This window comes from Cyprinus carpio, chromosome A22 (assembly GCF_018340385.1).
Source record: "Cyprinus carpio isolate SPL01 chromosome A22, ASM1834038v1, whole genome shotgun sequence".
NCBI classification, from domain to species: domain Eukaryota; kingdom Metazoa; phylum Chordata; class Actinopteri; order Cypriniformes; family Cyprinidae; genus Cyprinus; species Cyprinus carpio.
In genome coordinates this window covers 7199116-7221065 of record NC_056593.1, presented here as the reverse complement: position 1 = coordinate 7221065, position 21950 = coordinate 7199116, and the positions used below count along the sequence as shown (strand labels likewise).

General features: G+C 35.7%; 1 protein-coding gene across 1 annotated transcript in view; it reads left to right on the top strand.

Annotated features, from left to right (window-relative positions):
• Positions 1 to 21720, top strand: part of lrp1ba (low density lipoprotein receptor-related protein 1Ba) — a 223854-nt gene extending 202134 nt beyond the window's left edge. The window contains 10 exon segments of the mRNA XM_042712307.1: positions 438 to 470; positions 1841 to 2038; positions 4265 to 4393; positions 5366 to 5543; positions 10333 to 10496; positions 17789 to 17856; positions 18647 to 18759; positions 18940 to 19090; positions 20500 to 20603; positions 20693 to 21720. Coding sequence (XP_042568241.1) covers positions 438 to 470; positions 1841 to 2038; positions 4265 to 4393; positions 5366 to 5543; positions 10333 to 10496; positions 17789 to 17856; positions 18647 to 18759; positions 18940 to 19090; positions 20500 to 20603; positions 20693 to 20840 — 1286 coding nt within the window. The 3' untranslated portion in view covers positions 20841 to 21720.
• The last annotated feature ends 230 nt before the right edge of the window (positions 21721 to 21950 follow it).

The following is a 21950-nucleotide window of genomic DNA, read 5'->3' as shown; positions in this document are numbered from 1 at the left end:
AGATGCATGTAGCCTACACACATGTAAATAATTAAAGCGCATATATTAAACCGGCATTGCATATATTTATTTAATTGAATCATAGCGTTTGTGAATTCACTATAGCATTATGCTTTATTATGATTTTTAAATGAGTTGAATATATCATGCAGCCTTGGAAGATGGTCTAATAATGATTTTCATGGATTCTCATCTGTGAAATGCGCTACTTTCGGTATTTTGACGATTACTCGACGCAGGCAAAATGGAATCGATTATTCGAATTGAATCTATGAGTCACGACAGCCCTTACATATATGGGCTGAAGATGTTTTTTTATTTTTTTTATAATTAATGTTTTATTGTTTTATATTCGTAATAATTTAATATTTACAATGTTAATAGAATATAATTGTATTGTATAAAATTTTATAATATATTTGTCTATATCTGGTTAGGAATTGCAATTGATTATTTGTTTTTTATTGGATGTAATGGTCTGTACTGTTAGGTGTCTCTGATCTGTCTAGGGTGGGTTTCGTTGGTTTTGATTGTTTTGTTTCTGTTGTGGGTGATGGTGGTGATTTTGGTGAGTTTGAATGTTTTGAAATATTCAGAATCAACCTCCAGTTTTTTATCATGGGTTAAAAAAAAGAAAAGAAAAACACACACCCAAACATCTTCAACACAGGCCAGCTATTGATTCCGAACATTTGAAGAGCTGCAAAAACTAAGCATAGTGTAGTTTTGTATTTTATATAAAGTTTTCAGTTTTGATTTTCTATTGGATTTTGATTGGTGTGATTTGATATTTTTTGGTTTTTGGTAAAAGTTGAGTTGAGGATAAATTTGAATCCAAAGCTCTTGAAAAACCTAGTTAACTGTCTGCTGCCGACATAGACAGCTGCTTTCTAAGCCAGTTTAGTAGGAAGTGCCTGATTTTGTCTCATCCATGAGACAATCATACAAAAAACTACTGGCTATGTGCTGATAATAAAAAAAAAAAAAGGAGTATTATTGTTTTTTTTATGTGGTTTTTTGTGGGGGATGTTTTTTTTTTTTTATTCAAGTTGGTGGTTCAGTGCCTTTCTCAAGTATCTCACCTCAGCCGTGGTATTGCGGGTGGAAGAGAGCCCTGGTCATTCATTACTCGGGGTACAGCTGCGCTTACCTGCAGACATATGACTGACAGTTAAAGCAACCAATCAGGTTTCGTTTTGTGCCGCAAAATTTTTAGGGGTGTGGAAATGTCATCACAATACCTGACCGGTGTGTACAGTAAATCTCTTGGATGTGTTTTAAAGAGTCTATGCTGCGAACTTACATATTTCACATACTTTTGAAAATCGTCAGCTTTTAGTTGATCCTGATAAGCGCTCATTGTCACAGTTGTAAACACATCATCGCGGCATCTTTGTTTCGAGGCGGAATGTTAAAGAACGCGACACACACGCTGCGAAGGACTTCTGGAACTCCTGTGAAAGAATTCAAACCAACTAGAGCGTTTTGACGATTCTTTGTTAACCAGAGAAACTCGTGATATGTGTTTGAAACAGGACCCCTGTAGAATTCAACCAATCCGATGACGACTTTGAAACTCGTGAAGTGTTTTTTATTGCAGACAATGGTAACTTACGTGCTCTGTCTTCAGGCCACTCGCTAGGTTTTGTAACAGAGCTGTTTTTGTTTTTACTTCAATTCTGGGCCTCAGATGTTTGAACATTCTTTATTCTAAGTTGGAGAGGGATTGTGTTTTTCTACTCTGTGATATTTTCAAATAACATTCCTCTTTTGTTTTGCATTATTGAATCTGGATCCCTTCTCACAGTCGTACATGAAATATATTCAGTGTGAATGAAAGACGTCTTGTTTGGTTTTGTTACAGGAATTTCTCAACCCTTCCGAATTGATCTGTTTGAGGACTACATCTACGGGGTCGGCATGAAACACGACGTCTTCAGGGTTCATAAATATGGGAAGCTGCCCGCCGAAAAGCTCAGTCTGGGTGTGGAGAGAGCGTCCAGCATCTTGGTCTTCCATCGGTACAAACAACAGGAGGGTGAGTCTTGAAATGTGTCTCAATCGGCGAGGATGATTTAAAGCCCTGCACAAATGAGACTTCTGTCGTCATCTACTCACCCTCATGTCATTCCAAAACCTTATGACTTTGTTTCCCTTGAAAAACACAAACCAAGATTCTGTTTTCCAGAAAGATGAAAAGGTTTAATAAGCAGAAATGTGTTTGGAAGGAGTGATTAAATTGACAGAAGTTAAATTTTTTCATCAAATGTTCCTTTAAAACCATGATAATTGTGCATTTTCCCAAGGGCCGTTCCAGCGTGAGATTTCTTGGCAGTAGTCAGAGTTTAATTTCATGTTTGAATTGTTGAAATCTGATTGGACTTCTCTTCTTCGGCCAGCTAGAGCTTATTACGATCACATATTAGTGTCAAATGTGTTTATTATGCAATTACCGTCTCTAATCAAATGGATGAAATGTTGTATTTTGTTAGATTTGCAGAAAAGCAATTGGTTTCCAATGTTTTGAAGTAATTGGTTTATTATGTTTTTGAATTCATGTGTTTATAGTATTATTTTGCACAGTTTGTTAGCACACAATAAAAAATAAATAAATAAATAAATAAAAACCTTTGTAATCATTAAAATGTTTCATATTTGAATATTTTAGTGCTTTTGTTATATAAATATATATTTAATATTCATATTATGTATGTATTTGTTTGTTTATTTATTTATTTATTATTTTATTTATTAGTGCCTTTTATGTTTTTTTTTATATAATATATATATAAACATATTTTGATATTATATGATATAATATATATATATATATATAGAAATATTATTATATAAATATAAATAGAATATATATATATACTATATATATATATATATATATATATATTATATATATATTATTATTATCAATAGAATAGATATAAAACTTTGTAACCCGTTTCAATATAGATAACATAATTTTAGATTAGAAATCATAATTTTATTTTTCCAAGACAATTTTCTATATACCAACAGACATATATATATATAGAATATATACAATTATTTATATACATGTACATATATATTTGTTCAAAGAAAAATAAACTAATTCATTAATTTTGTATGGAAATGCATCACACATTACGTGTTAAATTTGTTTGAAATCTTTCTTCTTTTTTATCAGTTTTATCTGTTCTGACAGCAGGTGTGGATTTATATTCTTAAGTCATTTTAGTTTATTTCCCTCTTTTGTGACCAGTGTGTCCCTGCTCCCATTTATCCTTTAGTCTCTTTATGTGTGTTTTCCTTCCCCTTCCTTCCATTAGGTTTTTATTTTTTTCACTGTACTCTCTTCTCTTATCCTCTGCTGATCTCTGTGTCCGTTATAAAGCAGGAGGGATGGAGGGATCTTAGCCTGTGTTGTTTGTCTTTGTGCTGCTGTAATGGGAAGTGTCATCGCTCCCTGATGTGCTTTTACACTGGAAAGCTTTATTGAAGATGCTCTTCAATACAACCTGCAAAAGCTAAAATAAAAAGACAAACAAATAATATCTCTCACATGCACACATTACACCACCAACTAAAAGCTTTTAGATAGATAGTTTGTTGTATGCTAGGAGAATTTCATCTTTCTGGCGGATATTATGCTGATGGTATGAAAGACACAATGTTCTGCTCTTTTGTAGCATAACATTTCTCTGATCTCCACATATAATGTATTTATTTAAAAAAATTTGGCCCTGTAATTTAGACCATTTTTATTCTCTCTGGCCCTTAGAATTAAACAGCCTGTTTTACAACTGTACCTTTAAGGCCATCTGAAAATTACCTATTTTATGATTGACTTGCCTCTGCTGAGTAATTTACACTGATGTTGATCAAGGCATTCAGGTACAGAATAATTAAGAAGAGTGTATTCAGATAAATTTAACAGTAGTAAAAAGGGAGCAACTTACTATACTTTTTATATACTTTCAAATTTATCATAAGCTTAATTGATTTGGTCTAAAGTGAGAAGAATTAATGATTATTTTTGTTTAAAGACTACATATAAAATCGCTACCAAAATAAATGTTGGTAACTGCAGTTTGACTAAAAGTAATGACTAAAAGTGGACAAAAATGCAATGACTTTTCGTCGAATTAACATTTTTTTTTTTTTTTTTTTTATGAATTTTTTTCCTCATTTGAAAGTACAAAAAAAAAAAACACCTATATACATCCCATTTTATGTTCATTTTCTCTTCTCCTCCTCTCTTTCTCAGTGTCCAATCCATGTGCAAAGATGAATTGTGCTTTCCTTTGCCTCCTGAACCCCAGTGGGGCCAGATGTGTGTGTCCTGAGGGGAAAATTCTGATGATTATGACCTGAACGGGAACTGAACGGATATCAGGTTCTTCTGTTTAATCTGTCTAGGCGGGATGTTCTTGATTTTCTTACATAGTTAAAGGGTTGCCATGGTGACCCTGAGAGGCCCTAGCATGTCAAACTCTAATGTTTCACTGGAGTGATTTTGACTGACGTGTTTACTATTCTCAGCCCTTTGCCCACACACACAATCCACCTGAAGCCCATGTGCTAGAAAAGACAGCGTTCGTGTTGATAGCACTGATTCAGTCCGAGGGGATGGGAAACTTGTGTATCTTAGCAACCACCCAGAGCACCCTAGCAACCGAAATCAGAACCATACAATAATTAATGGACTGTATATTCTCTTTCTTTCTTTCTTTCTTTCTTTCTTTCTTTCTTTCTTTCTTTCTTTCTTTCTTTCTTTCTTTCTTTCTTTTTTTTTTTTTTTTTTTTTTTCTTTCTTTCTTTTTCTTCTTTCTTTATTTATCTTATATATTATAAATGTATGAATATCTTTATTTGTTTCTTTTATGTTAGAAACAAGCAGAACATATATAACAACATAAATATATTCTTTGCGGCAATAAATAAATATAATTTTTTGATGCAATAAATAAATATAACAAAATGTTATGACTGGTCAAAGAAATCTCAAATCAAAACATGTAACATGCATGTTTTCAATCATCAAATAACATAATAAACATAAAAATACTAATAAAAGATTAAATAAGTAAACAAACAAACATGAAAAAATAGGTCATTCTAAAAATTTTCAGTAATCTCAATAACTTTCTGCATTCCCATTTCCCATTTGTGTCAAATGAAATATTTTTTTTTTAAATCCAATAAATTTATTTTAAATAAAACTGATTAATAAAAAACACAAAACTAGTTTATTGTCATTTTTAGAGTCATTTTTAGTCCCTATATACAGATTTTAATAAGCAACTAAATACATGTTAAAATGTCCTTACTGATTAAAATAAGCTTAAGTGAAGGATTTACGTTTTAGGAGATCTTTGTCGCCCGACCTGTGAGAACGGAGGTCGTTGTATCACCAATGAACGAGGGGAATCACGCTGCTTCTGCTGGCCGAACTACTCTGGGGAGCGATGTGAAATCAGCCACTGTAAGGACTTCTGCCTCAACGGAGGCACTTGCACGGGATCTCCACTAGGTAGGCGTTGTTTGTATTGTGAATATTTTTTTGCCTCCTTTCTACTCATATTCATCTCAAGTATGTTCTTAATTTTGTGGTAAACAAGTACACTAGCTATTTAGAAAAAAGTTGTAAATAATTAGTTAAACTATTTAGATAGATATTTTGATAATTGTTAGATGCAAAATTGTTGTACTAATTGCAAAAATTGACATACACTAGCTATTTAGAAAAAACAAATAATAATTGTTAGATGCAAAATTGTTGTACTAATTTGTATTAAAAAAAAAATGAATATAAATTGTTTTTAAAATTTAGTGTTTTATTGTTTTTTGATGGGGTTAGAATATTTTATGGTAAAAGAAGGGTTTTCTTGTTGAAACTGGTTTTTTTTGATGATTCAAAGTAGGCCACAGGCAGACATCTGATTCAAGAGGGATTTCTCAGGCTTTTTGCTTTCTGTCTGTTCAGTGAAGAAATGCAACAGAAATGTATAGCACCTGTGTTGCCTTGAGTTGTTTCAGGTCATCCTGAGTTCTCTGAATAGAGTGAAATGATAACCAAGCAGTGAGATTTATTATTATAAGCACCAGGATTTGCTGAGGGCAGGCATGATGTGTTAGCATTGGTTGTTTCAGGTCATCCTGGAATAACTGTTTCTTGGGGCATTAAACCACATGTTACAAAACGTTATGTAGTAGCGAAAAACTTTGGAGTTGCAGACTCCCAAACTAATTAAAGCACAATAAGGAATAAATGTTTTTTGTGAAATAAATAAGTTGTTCTATACTTTATTTTGAGAGAGTAAGGAATTTGGATTTGTAGATTAGTGGTTTTATATTATATTGTTAGGTTGTTCTATACTATAGTGTACGGAAACATACTTTATTATTATTCGTTCTTATTCGTCTTCTCGCGTCCGTACATATTTCGGGCGCGTAACTAGTCCCGCAGTGTTTTTGGTCACATAACCCGCAAAAGAGGTGTTCAAAAATCGTGAGCGCGGCCTATTCAGGAATGGGTGTTGTATGTACTTTTACTAAGCGATCGGGGGCGGACGATGTTCCGCACAGACACGGGCGAAATATCGCCCGAAAAAATCGCATAGACAATGCATTGCGGCCACTTTGACGGATCGTATAGCGTTGGGTTAGCTTGCCGAGAGAGAATTTGGCAAGACAGAAACATGTGAATCACCACCTTTGGAGAGGCTATCAGGCTTGTGCGAGGAAACATACCCCCGCAGTGGGGTATAAGTTGTACCCCCTGGGTCGCAAGAGCTGTGTGCCCCCAAAGTTGCCCCATAGACATATTATGGTGAGGGATCGCCCATGAAAACACATCGCGTTTTTCCTACTATGTTTACTTTTACCTAGGGTTTTTGCATTGAACATAAACTCTGGATCACAATGTTCATAGAGACATTGGGGGTGGCCTTGCATTTTACTCAGAGCCAACCAATCATAACTCTCAGATAAATTGTGAATCTATCAAGCCACGCCCTAGCAACCATTTAGGGCCCCTTAGTAACAAGCTCCATAGACTTTCATTGAAAAAGATCAAATTATAATGATTTGATTTGGATAGAAAGTTGTCATATCAAAACATGAGGGATGGGGTATGGGGCTCGGCTTGGATAAGTTGACTCATGGAAAGCGGCACGCCAGCAAACGACCCAATAACTAATCAACTTCAAAGCTGAAGACTAGGGGCATAGAACTAGTCCCCTAGCAACCATTTTAGAGCACTCCTAGCAACAAACGCATAGAGAGATATCTCAAATCTGATATCATAAAGGCATGGATTTTGTTATTTATCTCATGCCATACTGAAAAGCAGCCTTTGCTGATTCCCAGCATTGGCAGCTGTTCGCCGCCTCTCTAGCACCAGAATACGGCGTATACCACTAGCAACCGTTTTGCAAGACCTATCTCTCTGCATCAACAAACGCGTAGAGACATGGTGGGTTGGCATAACTATACTTGCTCTAAGACCAGCCCTTCTAGGACTATCCATCATTGGGAGCTGCCAGGCAACTCCATAGCAACCAAACAGACTAGAGCTGCCAGGCAACCACATTTGCCCAAAGATCTAATCTCACATGAAGGAGAGAAATCAATGCTAGCAGACATGGGAGTTGTGACGAAGAAGTTATACCCCAATGCAGGTGGCAAGCAGATCCCTGTCCCGACCTGATATCCTCGTTCCGTCAAGCAGCCTGGGTGAGATCGCTTGCAGCTCAGCCACTCCCCTAGCACACACCAAACAGAGTACCGCATAGCAACCGTTTTTTGCAAGACTATATCTTCTGAATCAGAACCTCGCTATAAAGACATGGACTATCCTGTTGGCTCTCTTTTGAAACCTCAATGCTTGACTAATGGGAATCCCAACATGCTAGTCATGCTAGCAGTGCGAATAGCTACATTGGCTAATGGGGTGATGTAGCTAAGACAATAATTCAGGCTCCGGATTGAACTCTATAAAAACACACAAAAAGACACCTAAGCAAGGGGTGGGGCCGAGCACGGAGTTTTTTGCCACTGCAAGCAACCAACTCCAACTTTTTCTCTTCAGGAAATGTACATTCTAGTGTTACTATTACCCTATCTCCCGCCCCCCCCCACCCATGAAAAACGTTTGGCGCCTACTTCCCCACACTCCTCTCACATGTTTGTCGTAGATAGACCCATGGGAATGAGGTGTCAAACATCGTTGCCGGCTTATTGCAGGAGAGGTGTGCAAGATTCTTTTCTAAAGCAATCGGATTGTACGATATTTCGTACAGCTGTGCTGAAAAAATTGGTGTGAAAATATCCCCATAGACTTAAACATTGGAAAAAAAATTATCTGACCATCATATCTTTGGAGGTCAGAAAGACATAGAGGCTTGGGAGTGGGCTCTTTTGACTCGTCCTATCAAGCAGAGTCCATAATGTAGAACGACATCATAAAAACGTCATAGCCGTGAGCCCTAGCAAACCGATTTCAGCCACCCTAGCAACTGCTTCAACTACATTTAAAACCTGGGTCATCAACCAAAATAAACAATATACGAAACACTGGCTTGGGCTTTTTTTTGGATTCAGGCTGGCAAATGGTGCCTTTCAAATATCACCCCCACAAACTAGTATATCCCAGCCAGCCATACAACCATTTACAGCATCCCTAGACAACCATATAGCAATTATAAACGGACTTATATTCCTGTGCTCCACAACATCACACAGACATCGATGGGGGATGGCTACCAGGGCCGAGTTTTGCCACTGCAAGCCCCCACTCACATTTTCTCAGGCAAATGTACATTCTAGGTCTTATTATTATTTTTTAGATTTTTTAAAGCCCTTAAAGTGCCGTCCATCATTTAATAGTATATGTATATTTAAATATTGGAAATATTTTAAATATTGTTACAAAAAAAATCTATATAATTTTTATATAACTTTTTAAATATTATTTAAATATTAATTTACATTATAAAATAAGTTAAAATTCTATATAGATATACAGACACTATTTTTATTTATTTTATTATAAATAACTCCTGTATTCCATTTAAGTAAATGGGTCTTGAACATCATGAGTGTGAGTAAGTGTTAACAGGATTTCCATCTGATTGAAAGACTGCATATTTAAGTGAATTCAGTGGTTTATTGGACATTTTCAATTAAGATAGTTTGTAATTGGTCCTTAACGACAGTATTGGAAATTCCCCTGATGCTGAAGCGCCACTGCGACAGCCCGGTTTCTAAAAGTGCACATCAGTCCACTACATGGCCACGTCACAAAAAGTGCACCATCATTTCCAATGAACATGTTTGTTATTGAGATGTTCAATTTGATTGTTTGTTACAAGATTTTGATTTGCCTGTTTGTTACATGATTAAGAGTGCACCATCATGTCCACTCACTGTTTGTTATGTTTAGTCTTCTAATGCTGAAGATATTTTGCAGGGCCAAAGGCTGGATGGAAAATAGTTGGAGCGCATTAACGTCTGAAGAACTATATCAGGGAATAGTTGATTGTTGACTCTTGTGTTACAAACTGTCAATTCGCACCCTGGCAGATGGACCACCACAGTAGGACTGAAGATCTCCTTGGCTTTGAGTGTGTTTGAATGTTGCAAAATCAATGCCCAACCAGGTGTACTGGTTCACTTAAATCCTTTCTACGAACCACATTATTACGCTGTCACAGATGCTCAAATATCATCACATTCTGTTGGCTAGGAGAAGCCAAGACTAAGCGTAGATTGCTGTGATTTATGTGAGTTAACATGCACATTAAGGTACTATACTGTTGATGATGTTATTGCTATTATTTATTAATTAGTTTTTTTTTTTTTTTTTTTTACATCAGTAAGTGCCTGATGTGTATTTTTATTTCCCTCTCACAGGCAGTTATTTCCAATATTCTCCTATCTAATAGCACTTTATTGTTCTATTTTAAAGTTTTAATTTTTAAGTTTAGTTTTCAGACACCTTCAACATTTCACACACATTATCACAATTGTATTCGCTATGTTTTAGAAATAGCAATAAAATATGAAAAGAAAGAACTCAGAGTTAAACTGTGGTCCAGAACAAATTCATCTGATAATATCAGATTATCATCTTAAGCAAATCATGGTCCATGGCAAAGTGTGTGAAATAAGTTCTGTTCCCAATTTACTGGTAGTCCCTGTATGACGAATTTTTGGGTATAATTGTGTCACCGTTTTACTTTATTTTGCTATCCTCACTCACATAATGACGATAGTGTCCTGCACCCACAGTAAAAAAATCCACAACATCCACTAAGGGATGTATTCCTGCAGTAAGCCCACGTGGTCCGCTGCGTGTCGCTGTTTCACCGGGCCTCTGTGTGAGAAGAGTGTTTGTGACGGTTACTGTCTGAATGGAGGCACATGTGACGTGACCCTGGGGAACCAACCCGAGTGCCACTGTCTGGCAGAATACACCGGAGAACGCTGTCTTCACCGTGAGTACCAGCTTGTTTCATGATTAACTTTTTTATTCCTTTTTTTTTTTTTTGCGTTCATTAGTTTAGTTTTAATACCTACTGTAGTTTACTACTTTGGCAATATTATCAGCATCATCGGCCTGTTCAGTAGGCTGCTATCTAGGGTTGCCAACTTCAGAAAATGCAAATATGGGACAATCGCCTTGGGGGTGGGGGGGGTGTGTTGCGGGTTTGGTGATTGTTGGTTTCCCTTACTGATCACGTCTCTTGAGCAGCAGGATGTTGAACACATGAAAAATAATCACGTTGTTTGTATTCACCAACACTGATTTACTGAAGTCAAAAACAGATGAATTGGCGTTAGTGTGAGCGTTTTGCTGTGAGGCGGAGCACCAGCCGGTAGAGGTTCCGCCGCTTCCCAAACATTATGTCACGATTTCAAAATTTAACGTTAGCATGGGGTGGCGTGTTTGGGATGATGACATGTTTTGGGTCATTCTCTTTTCGCACTGTGCGTTGATCAGTCAGGGTTAGAAAAGATACAGTAAAAAAAAAACGGGACGGGGGAGGTCAAGGGACGAATCAAATTTTTATTGGGGCATGCATTTTTGGCCAAAGGGAAATTCGTCCCCGGGATTCCCCCTTGCCCCTGGGGGCATGTATTTCCCCCCTTAAATTACGGAAAAAGGGGAAAAAGGGGAAAACTACGGGTTTAAATCAAAAATTTGCTTTTTTATTGGGCAGATTTTTTCACCTTTTTGCCCCCAAAAGTTCAATGTGGGGGAGTGGTTGGGGGCCCCAACTGCTCGGGGGGAAAAAATCACAAAAGTTTTCCCCTTTGCGACCCTATTGACAAAAGGGGAACCCCCAAGTTCAAACGTCGGGTAAATTTGTTGGGGGGGGGTGCTTTGGTAAAATTTGAAAAAAAAAATTTGGAAATTTTTTAAAAATTTTTATTAACAAAAATAAGGCCTTTTTAAAATGTATTTTTTAAGCCCGGGCCAAAATTTTGGTAAAAAAATTTTTTTCATTGGGGCCCCTGACTGGTTTACGGCTGCGTGGATAAAAAGATAACAATAAAACCCCCAGTGGTGGAGCAAGTCCATGTTTTAAAATTATTTATGAACTTTTAAATCAAACGTTTCGTTTAAAACAGCTGAAAATTTAGAAACGAAAAAAGGAGCCTCTGGGGTTAAACATGGTCATTGAATTTTCAAAATCTGATTCATTCAAGAACAAACACTGTGGCTATGCTTTGTTAAAAAATTTATACTTTTGTGCTTGGACATGTGCGATGTTCAGAAAAGACTTTGCTTGTGTAATGAATATAAAAATGAAAAAAAACCAAAATGGTTTTTTTTTTTCTTTCATGTTTTGAATTTAAGGGAAAATTAAAACGTTTTCTAACATTTCATCGACGGAATGTTTTTGGGCTTCACACATCAGCACAATAAATATTTCAGGAATGCTTTAAATTATATAAAGGAAAAATAACCCTTTTCTTTTGTCTTTTTTTAAAAATAACTTCAAAAGTTGCCTTTTAAACTTTTGAGCAACATTTACCAAAAATTTCTTAATTGTAAAACACTTGTTACAGTAATTTTACCCAGTTCTGATTCCCAAAACCCGTATTTAATTTGGAAATTTTATAAATAGAAATTTTAAAATTTCATTTGAGATCAGAAGATGGGTTCCTGTGCATAAAAAGGGTAGCAGGTCAGCAACAATACTCGGTAGACTGGGAGTTTAAACGTGTCAAGGTAATAAAAGGGGCCCAAATTCCAGAAAAATCCCCCCCACCATTACAACCCCATCAGGGGGGGCAAATTTTACCCCACCATTGAATGTCGGAGGAAATCGGGACTCATGACCAGAAAATTTGTACATGTTCTATTATTTAATATTATTTTTTTTTTTTTTTTTTTTTGGGGGGTGGTGTGTTGGGTGTTTTTTTTAAAAAATTTAAAAATTCTTTGCTTTGATCAGTATCAAGATTAAATAAATTTAGATAAAAATTTTATCTTTTTGTTGTTCACGGTGGTTTCCGCGTACAAACGGGGAATCGAGCCCGCGTCAGTGTGTGAGGAAGTTATAACGGGGGAACTGCCCCCTCGACTGGGGACGGGGGCCCGCCGTTTTGTCAGGAGTAAATTTTTTAATGCTTTTTCGAAAAAAAATTGCCTGCGGTTTTTTAGATTCATTTTTTAAAAATTTCCCCCCTGGCAACACTTTAATAGGTTTTTTTATGCTTTGATTGGTAGGTGAATGTTTTTTAAAGGTGAACAGGAGAGAGGAAGTATTATGCAGAAAAGTGAAATCATGCGGGGGCCCTAATCTGCCCCTTATATGACTCTTATTGATGTTAGAGAGAGGCAGAGAAACCAATGGAGAAAACCCAGGGAAAAGGACAGGTATAAAGCCAAAAAAAAAAAAACAAAAGTGTTCTACATCCTTTAGGGACAGTTCTGAGGAAAAAAAGTAAAAAGAAAAAAAATAAAAGGGCTTCTGTTTCATAGTGATTTATTTATTCGAAAAAATCCTTAAATGGACAGTACCCAAAATTTCTCAGAAAATTTTATTCCAATAAATCTATTGACACCTTTATGCAACATTTCTTCTGCAGAAAATATATATATATATAAAATTTTATACAAAAATTAATTTGTTATTTTTAACAGAAATTTGTATTTTAGAGATTATTTTTATTATTTTCAGTGAAATTTTTGTGGAGTCAATTTGGAGCTTTGTAGCGTCAATTAAGAATGCGGACACGTCATACAACTGTTGTAAAACTGTAATTTAAGTCATTAATAGAGGGATCTGCGAACTGAATCCCAACTGCTTTCACTGCACAAAATCGGACTCTCTAGATTGACCGAGATTCTTAAAGAATGATGTATTCCATGAACAGACTGGCCTACGTTTCTCTCAGAACACACCAAGGCAAGCAACCTCATGAATGGCTAGCCAATCACAGCAAGAGCTCATTTACATATAGTCTAAAAGGTACAGAGTATGGCAACAACAAGCCTGTTTCATTAAAAGGTGAGAGGAAAGTTGCTTGAAAATGCGTCACAACAAACTATAAGCTACAACGTTGGGGGCTGCAAGCAGAACCTATGACACTATGAATTGAATGTTAAATATATAGTTTTTAGCTGTCACTGAATGGAATTGCTGGCATTTACTAACAGCTTTAAAGCACAAGTGAAGAGAAACGCACCTCAATGAAATGGACTGAGAGTGAAAACTGTTCTTTTGGCCTAATAGCCGGCAGCTTCATATTGCATCCTTTTTACATAAAATTAGGATTTTTTTCTTTTTTTGTCCCTTTGAAAAAAAAAATCCATAAGTGAATAAAGAAATTGTATAGTATGGGCAGGCCAGAAAGCCACAAAGCTTTTTTGAACCATTGTACAGCTAACTGACATGACCGGCAATCGACGAACGTACTCCGTCTTTGCAGCTGGATAATGTTTGACGATTTGTCTAGGCTGTGCTTGAATCCTCAGCTGAAGGAGCTTTTATTGTTCCTCTTCAACACCCATAACTAAAACCCTCCCAGACCTAATATAGTTTTTTTTTATCTGCCCCCTACATTTTTCCTTGTTTTTTGCCGTGAAGGCATTATTATCTTGAGAAACAGGATATGGTGCCTCCTCTAAAACATTTGAGAGGATCGAAAAGTAAGATAATAAATCATTTTTTTCTGAAGTACATCAGCCTCTGACCTGCATGGATTTAACTAGTGGCCATGAATGGCTTCGATGGCAAAAATCAGTCCTTCCAAGATGGTAATAAGTATTCATAAAAGTATGACAATCACCCTTTTAATGTCAGGCCAAGCTATTGAAAGTCAGAAGTCTCCTCCAAGTCTCTTCCTTACTTTGTTCTGGACACAAATCCTTTATTGGCTTTAACCAGTGACCACCTGGTCTTCGTTTCCACTTCTTTTTTCCCATTTCTCATCACCATTGATGGTCTGTAATAAAGCCTTGTGCCCTTCAGGGGTGAATCAATTTGCATTCAGATGATTCAATCTTGTGTTTTTTCTTTGGGATGCTGAGGTGAAGGGTTGATAATGATGGTGGGCCAGACATTTACCTAAGGGAAAAAAAATGAGTGCGTGCGTCCTGCTCATATAGACCCTGCTTGATTTCAATCGACCCATCAAAGACTCTTTTTTCTTTTTTCTTTTTTTTTTGTCTTTTTGTTTGTTCCGTCCTCTATTTCATTATCTTTCTCGAACAGTGGTTTCATTAGAGCTTGTTTTAGTGGGTCTAAGTAGATGAAGGCGGCTGGAGATACTGAGAGAGTTTTGTGTATTAAATTTGAATAAAGGACTTTGTGTGTCCAATGCAAGGTTTTCGCGTTTGCATTAATCGAAAGTAGATCTTTCATTTGGATCATATCATTCCTAGAAGACGTGCTTTAAATGTTCAGATCTGTAGATTTGCTGTTGTGTTGTGTGACAGACGGCCCAGAGTAGCTGATTTGTTTTTATATAGCAGTAATGATAGCTAATAAGTGTAATATTAATGGATGATCAACAATTTTTTTTGAGATTTTTTGCAATTCGACTTTCTCAACCCCCAAATTCTTGTTACTGCAAAATGCATCAGAGCCAACACATACACTAAGTTTTTATGTTTATTATTATTCTTTTTTTTAAACTCCATTGTTGTCAGTCGCGTGATTGAGCATCAGTGTGAAAGCGCCAAACTTTCAATTTATATTTAAAATGCCTTATGGTAAATGGGGAATTGAGACTATTTATTTATTTTTATGTTGTTTATTTACATGAGATGAGTTTATTTATTTATATGAATTTCTTTATCTGTTAATTTATTGGTGCATTATGGTAATATGTTTTAGATAATAGGTATATATATATATATAATCATTATATATATAAGTTATATATATAATCATATATATATATATATATAATTTTTTTTTTTTTTTTTGAAGAAGAATTAGAGAATATTTTATATTCATTTATTTATTTTACATTGCAGTGCTAAGGTTTTCTTTCCATTAATATAATGAGATTTTATTTTGTTTACTCAATCCGATTTTTTTGCAATGTAATGCAAATAAATTATGTATTTTATTTTATTGTTTGTTTTTTACTTAGCATTACAGCCATAAGAAATTAAATAGTTTTTTTCATTATGGTAATGATATTTATTTATTTACTTGGTATTACGATTAAATCGAAATGTGAGATAATTTTTTTGTTTTATTTATTTATTTATTTATTTTTGCATTATATTTATTTATTTATTTATTTTTGCATTATTTGTTTGTTTTATTGTAATGATCTATCTATCATCTATTCTATCTGTCTTTCTGTCTGTCCTTTCTGTCTGTCTGTCTGTCTCTATCTATCACTTATGGGTCATGCATAACATAAGTTTTTTTTTTTTTGCATTATGTATTTATTTATTGTTTTGCATGTTTGTTTGCTTGTAATGAGAATGCGATTTTATTTATTCTGGGTTATGGTTTTGCAAGTTGTCAAAGATGATTTTAGAGTTTTTGCATAAAGATAATTAGATTGATCATTCAATAATTCCTTCATTGTAAGAAGAATGAGATTTAAATCTATGTTTAAAAAAGATTTAAAATATTCACATCACCCCGCCATGAGGTTCGCATGATAGCCTAACAGCTGTTTGCTCGTCTAGTGGGTGTGTGTATATTTCGGCCTTCTTTTCTGTTTGTTCTCACGTCGATCTCCTTTGGTCTGGTTGCGTTCTCAGTTGACCCCGTCCGAGTTTAAAAGCCCGACGGTGTGACGAGAGAGCTACCCACCCGTGTGATCACTACTGTCAGAACCAGGGCGTTTGTTGTCCCTCATCGCCTATACAACCTCACTGCCAAGTACTTGGGTCTTCCTGGTTCAATCAAATTTACAAAACATTCCAGAACATTCCCACAATCCCATCCGCCGGTGGTCAGCCATGCGTCTGCAATGCCTGTTCGCCTGGAATGAACACGCACAAAACATCACAAACCAACTCGAACAGCTTCCACAGAACACGTTTCACATTTCGCATTTGCACTCGTGCGCTTTTCCGGACAACGCGCCACTATTTCTTCGCCACCATTGCTGTAGGTGTGCGCGTTTTGTTTTCATTTTGGTATGCTTGCCAAGACGTTGGAAATTTTTTTAATAGATGTGTTAGTGGTTATAGTTCTGCATATGCTGAGGACGATGTGACTTTGATTGCTCTTTCTGGTAGCGCCATTTATTTATCATCTTCTTTTGTTGCAATATTCATAATTCGTTGTCTTTCCAGTTTTGCCTGCCCCTTTTGTTTTTCATATTGACATGCATTTTTTTTCTGCCCTTTTTTTCTACCTTTGCTTTATGTTTAAACTTGCAGGCACTTTTCATGAATATGGTACGACTGGTGTGCCATGGAGTTTGTTTTTTTTTTTTTTCTGCATAAATAAGTAAATACACAAGGAATGACTATTTAAGTATTTATATAGTTTTTGTTTGTTGTTTGTTTTGAATATATATATATACAGCTATATATATATAATATATATATATATATACTATATACTATAGTATATATATATATATATATATATATATAGCCTAATCATTTTAAAGAAATACATGAAACAATTAAAAGAATAAAATAAATTTAATCCTATTTCGTATCCTATCTGTGGAAGTTCCCGCAGACATTTCCAAGTATTTATTTTTTATCTAGCAGAATCTTATCTAGTGGGATCTATTCCACTCAGTTGTGTTTTTCTTCTGGATGTTCTAATCACCATCTGCAGACAGCAGTGCATCCCACCTGCAGGAAACAAATCCCTGTCCACAGGAAGTTTGATTAAATATTGTTTTTCGACCAGTTTCATTCACGGCCAACCATCTCTCACAAGTGCATAATATCTTACATCAGTGAATTTCTTGCTGTGGACGCATGCCGTTTGGATCCAGGAGGCCCCTTGTCACACAAACACACACTTTGCATGTGTCTAAAGTAAGAGTAATGCATCCCTTTAGGGCTGGGTTTTATATTGTACCTCCTCCTGTGATTTATCCTGCGTGTTTATTATTAACATTTGTTTTCCTCCTACCATGCTTGTCAAAACAAAAACAAAAAATCAATAAAACAAATGATACCTTAATAATGAATAAAGGAAACCTAATTATTGAGGTAAATATGGTAAATTAGATCTGATATTATTTTAGATAAATTTAATCATATGCTGATTTCAAGAAGTCAATGCATTGTAAATTTCACCGGCTGTGATATTTGTTTCTGCTTCTCTGTTCACAGGTGTTCTGCAAACTGGTCAGGAACACAGTGCGAAAGACCTGCAACCCAAACCAACCGTTCAGAAAAATGTCACAGGGAGTGAGTGAGTGCTCACAAACACACACACATACACATGTTTTCCAAAAACTTTCCAATCACAATTGATTTTAATGGAGTTTGGTGTTAGCACTTGTTGCTAATGGCATAAAAGTACAAAAAAAAATATGTAATGCACATAAATGATGGGTAAAAAGTTATGTTTTTAATTATATCATTCTCATTATTGAATTATTTTATTTTAACACTTCCCTAGTTCACCATTTTGTATGGTCATTGTAATGCATTCTGGGATTTCCAGCAGGATAATTGTAATTCTGTGTTAGAATTTAGCCAAAATCTCAAAAGTGGGTATAATTCTGTAATTTTACGTCAGTTAAGGAGAGAGAAATACTCTACTCTTCCCTTCTGTCCCGAGCTGAGCCCTTTAGAGACAAACTTTCCCCTAGTCCGTCAGTCAAGCATGGTTCCAGGAAGTTAATTCGTTAATTTTTGCAGAGAAGCCTTTTACATTTTAGCCGTGTTAGCTAAGAGAGGTTAGCAGTTAGCGTCAAGGGTGTGTGAAATTTTTTGAATTTAAAGATCCAGGTAAATTGTACTTATTTGTCTTCTGGAAAAATGTCAGTATCTTCTGTAGCTTCTGAAAGGGCAATACTCAATTTAAAAATGAGTAATCTTCATTCAGTTCAAAGTTTTCACCCCCCACCCCCTTACATAAATCATTCATATCACTTTATTTAAATACAGTGTTGTAATTGAAACTCTTTAAAAGTGCACATAACTTATTTATTTTTTCTGTTTTCTTATTTTTTATTTATTTATTTTATTATTATTTTTTTTTCAGGAAGTATTGCCATAATAGTGCCTCTAGTTCTTCTTGTATGCATTATCACCGCTGTTGCAGTGGGACTCCTTATTTGCAAAAGATGTCGAAGGTAAATATATACAAATAAATAATTAGCTGTATTAGATGTCTAATCAGAACATTACACATCTGATTTATTGATATTGCTGTAGAAAATCTTGTAAACCCACTGTGCTTCAGCATTTAAGCTTGTGTGCTAAATGTCTCTGTAAAAAACTAAACAAAGATAATGTACGTTACCCCTTCACAGAGGTAAACAGGTTCAGCGGCAGCCTATGGCCAATGGTGGCTTGAATGTGGAGATCGGAAATCCGTCCTATAACATGTATGAAGTTGATCATGACAATCACGTAGATGTGGGAAGCTTTCTTCACCCCAGCTTCACCCTTGACCCTCATAAGGTACTAATGAGTAGGAATTGTAAGTTTCTAAACATCACTTTCTGGATTTAACCAGCATTTCTATATTGATGGAATTTTCTATTTTTACTTATTTTCTTTTTCCTTTCATAAATTCATTCTGCTTCGGTCGTTTCATGAACAAAGTCTATTAAAAACAAATGACCTACTGACAAATAGTCCAATGTGACTAAGCAACAGAAAATGTAAAATGTTGCCTTAAACTTTTTTTTTTAGTTTAGGTTTTAGTTTCTTAATTTAGTTTTAGTAATAATAATAAAATGAATTTTTCCACATTCAAACAGTTCAAATAATAAAGCATAACAAATCATGACTGTACAATATGTCAGATTCATTATCCAAAGTTTTGCTGAAAAGTTCCATAAGATGTGAAAAGGTCTGTTTCTATGTGTCTAAACTAAGTTTTGCTTGGTTTAGTAAAACAGAGTATTTCCTTTGTTTCTTTTTATTTAGCCAAAGTCCCACAAGGACATTTAGGGTGCTTTCACACTGGTTTCGCTTGCCTGGTCCGAACCGGAGTTCGATTGCTCCCCCTCCCCCTGCCCCCTCTGGACTGTGTTCATATTATTTTATTTGGGCCCGAACCACGGTTCATTTGCATCATCAAGCCAGCAGGTGTTTCCCCATACCCCCCCATTGCTTAGTAACGACGGCGCAAGAGAAGGCGGGCAAATGCATAACATTGCTCTCTGCACTTTGATATATTTACGATTTTGAACCGTTCGTTTTGGTTTACAAAGCTTCAGTACATAAGGACACTTGCGTTTTTTGTCTTGCGAATGTACTGCAAATGCTCTAAAGAACGCTGAAGGCGAACAGAAATGAGATATACAGCTCTCTGCTTGCAGCGCGTCAGTCTCGCTCCTCAGGAAAGTGTGTGAAACACACACACAAACACACATTTTCATCAAATAATGCGTCATTAATAGCGGTTCACTTCCGCGATTTGGTACGATTTGCTTTCACATCATCAGCGAACCCGCTACCAGAGGATTCACATGAACCGTACTCCAGACCACCGTTTTTAAGGCGGACTCAGGTACAGGTACGGTTCGTGGGTAGCTGCGCACCCGAGTTTCGGAAGACAGCTTGTCACATCATCCAAACGAACCAAACTCTGACGTCAATCGAACCCAGGTGCGCACCAAAAATGCTAGTGTGAAAGCACCCTTTGTCTTTATGGGACCGATTTCTTTACCTCACAAACGAATCAATTTATTAGGTGAATTGAAAGAGTTTGAATTTTAGTTTTAAACTCTTGCTTTATATGTAATTTGGGTTCAAACTAGAATTCCCCAAATTATTTAGTCAAATTTATGATTTTAATCTGCAAGTTTGTTTATATATACAATGTTTTAAACGGTTATCAGTTAAATGCTGTTGTTTTTCAGGGCTGGTGTGTGAAGTCAAGCGACCCTCGCAATTTGCCCCCTGCGCGCCCACTGACTGCACACACTTTACCCATCCAGAACCTTCCAAAGGAGCTCATTCCGGGGACAGGTGGGATTCCAGAACTCATTAAAAAGAAGCATTTTATGTTTCATTAAGAAAGTATAAACCAAACTATAACATCATTGTACGTTTCCAGGCCATGAAATATTCAAACCCCATCTACTCAAAGATGACGTACCATGACAGACGGCAATGTCGAAAGCCAGTCATCAACCTCGACATGAGACGCGATTTACTCCCAAAGAGGCTGGAAACGACGATTCGAGAAACGGCGGCGTAACCTAGCTTTCTACAACCTGCTTCGTTTTTATAAAGAGCTGTATAAAATATATGAAAAAATAAACTTTTCCAGTCAGGTTAAATCATCTCACCTTGTGTCCCACATAAATGTGCCAGTTTTCGTTTTAACAGTTGCTTTCTGTTGCAACCAAAATGTCTTTTTATAAATGACAAATGCAGTGTTTTTCTTTGCTTTGTGACTTTGTAAATGCACTACACGAACATGAAAAAAATGAAACGGACAAAGCTGCTCAATCTCAAAAGGCTTTATAAACATTTAAAGACAATTTTATATAGGTTCATTTACCTACACACTATGTGTATGTTTTCCTGTTGGTGAAACAATCGCCAATGCCTAGATATTCCCAAGTTGCCTCTTACATTTATCAGTATTAGAAAAAAGAGACACTTATTTAATAAATGCATCATATGCTCATCACAGATTTTATTTTTGATATCTCACCGATGTTTCTTGCATATGTTTATCTTTAAGTTGACCGGTGTTTCCAGGCGCTTTAAATATGGCAGTCAAAACCGAAAGTGAAAACAACCCACCACGATGGTTTTGCAACTGTACAACTTGAAACCATGTTATTTAATTTTCATATCGCAAAATGTCTTTCAGCACTTAAAATGACTGAAAACTAATTTTGTCACATAGCCTCACTTTAACTCACTGGTTGTGAAATGACACGCGCGAGACTCTTGTAATGACATGTTTGATGAAAAAAACAACAACAAAAAAAAACAACACTTTCTCTGTGCAAATGTACACAACTAGAGGACAAGGAAAAAAGTTTTATAATTTTATAGTTGATTTGTACGTCCGGTTTGCTTGTATTTTCTGGAATGTATTAAATGTAGAACTTTTATACAAAATGATGTACACAGATTACTGGTCCGTCTTCACTTTGGGTTGTAAGTTTTTTAATTACTATATAAACTAGCTTGATATTGCACTGTGCAATCTTACAGGTTGCTGTTGAATAAGGGGAAATGTAGGAGGACATTTATTTATTTAAATACATATAGATACACCTAATGTGATTTTGGACCAAAACCTATAAAATAAAATGGGTTTTCTTGCCATTGTCAATGCGTTAAGTTGTTA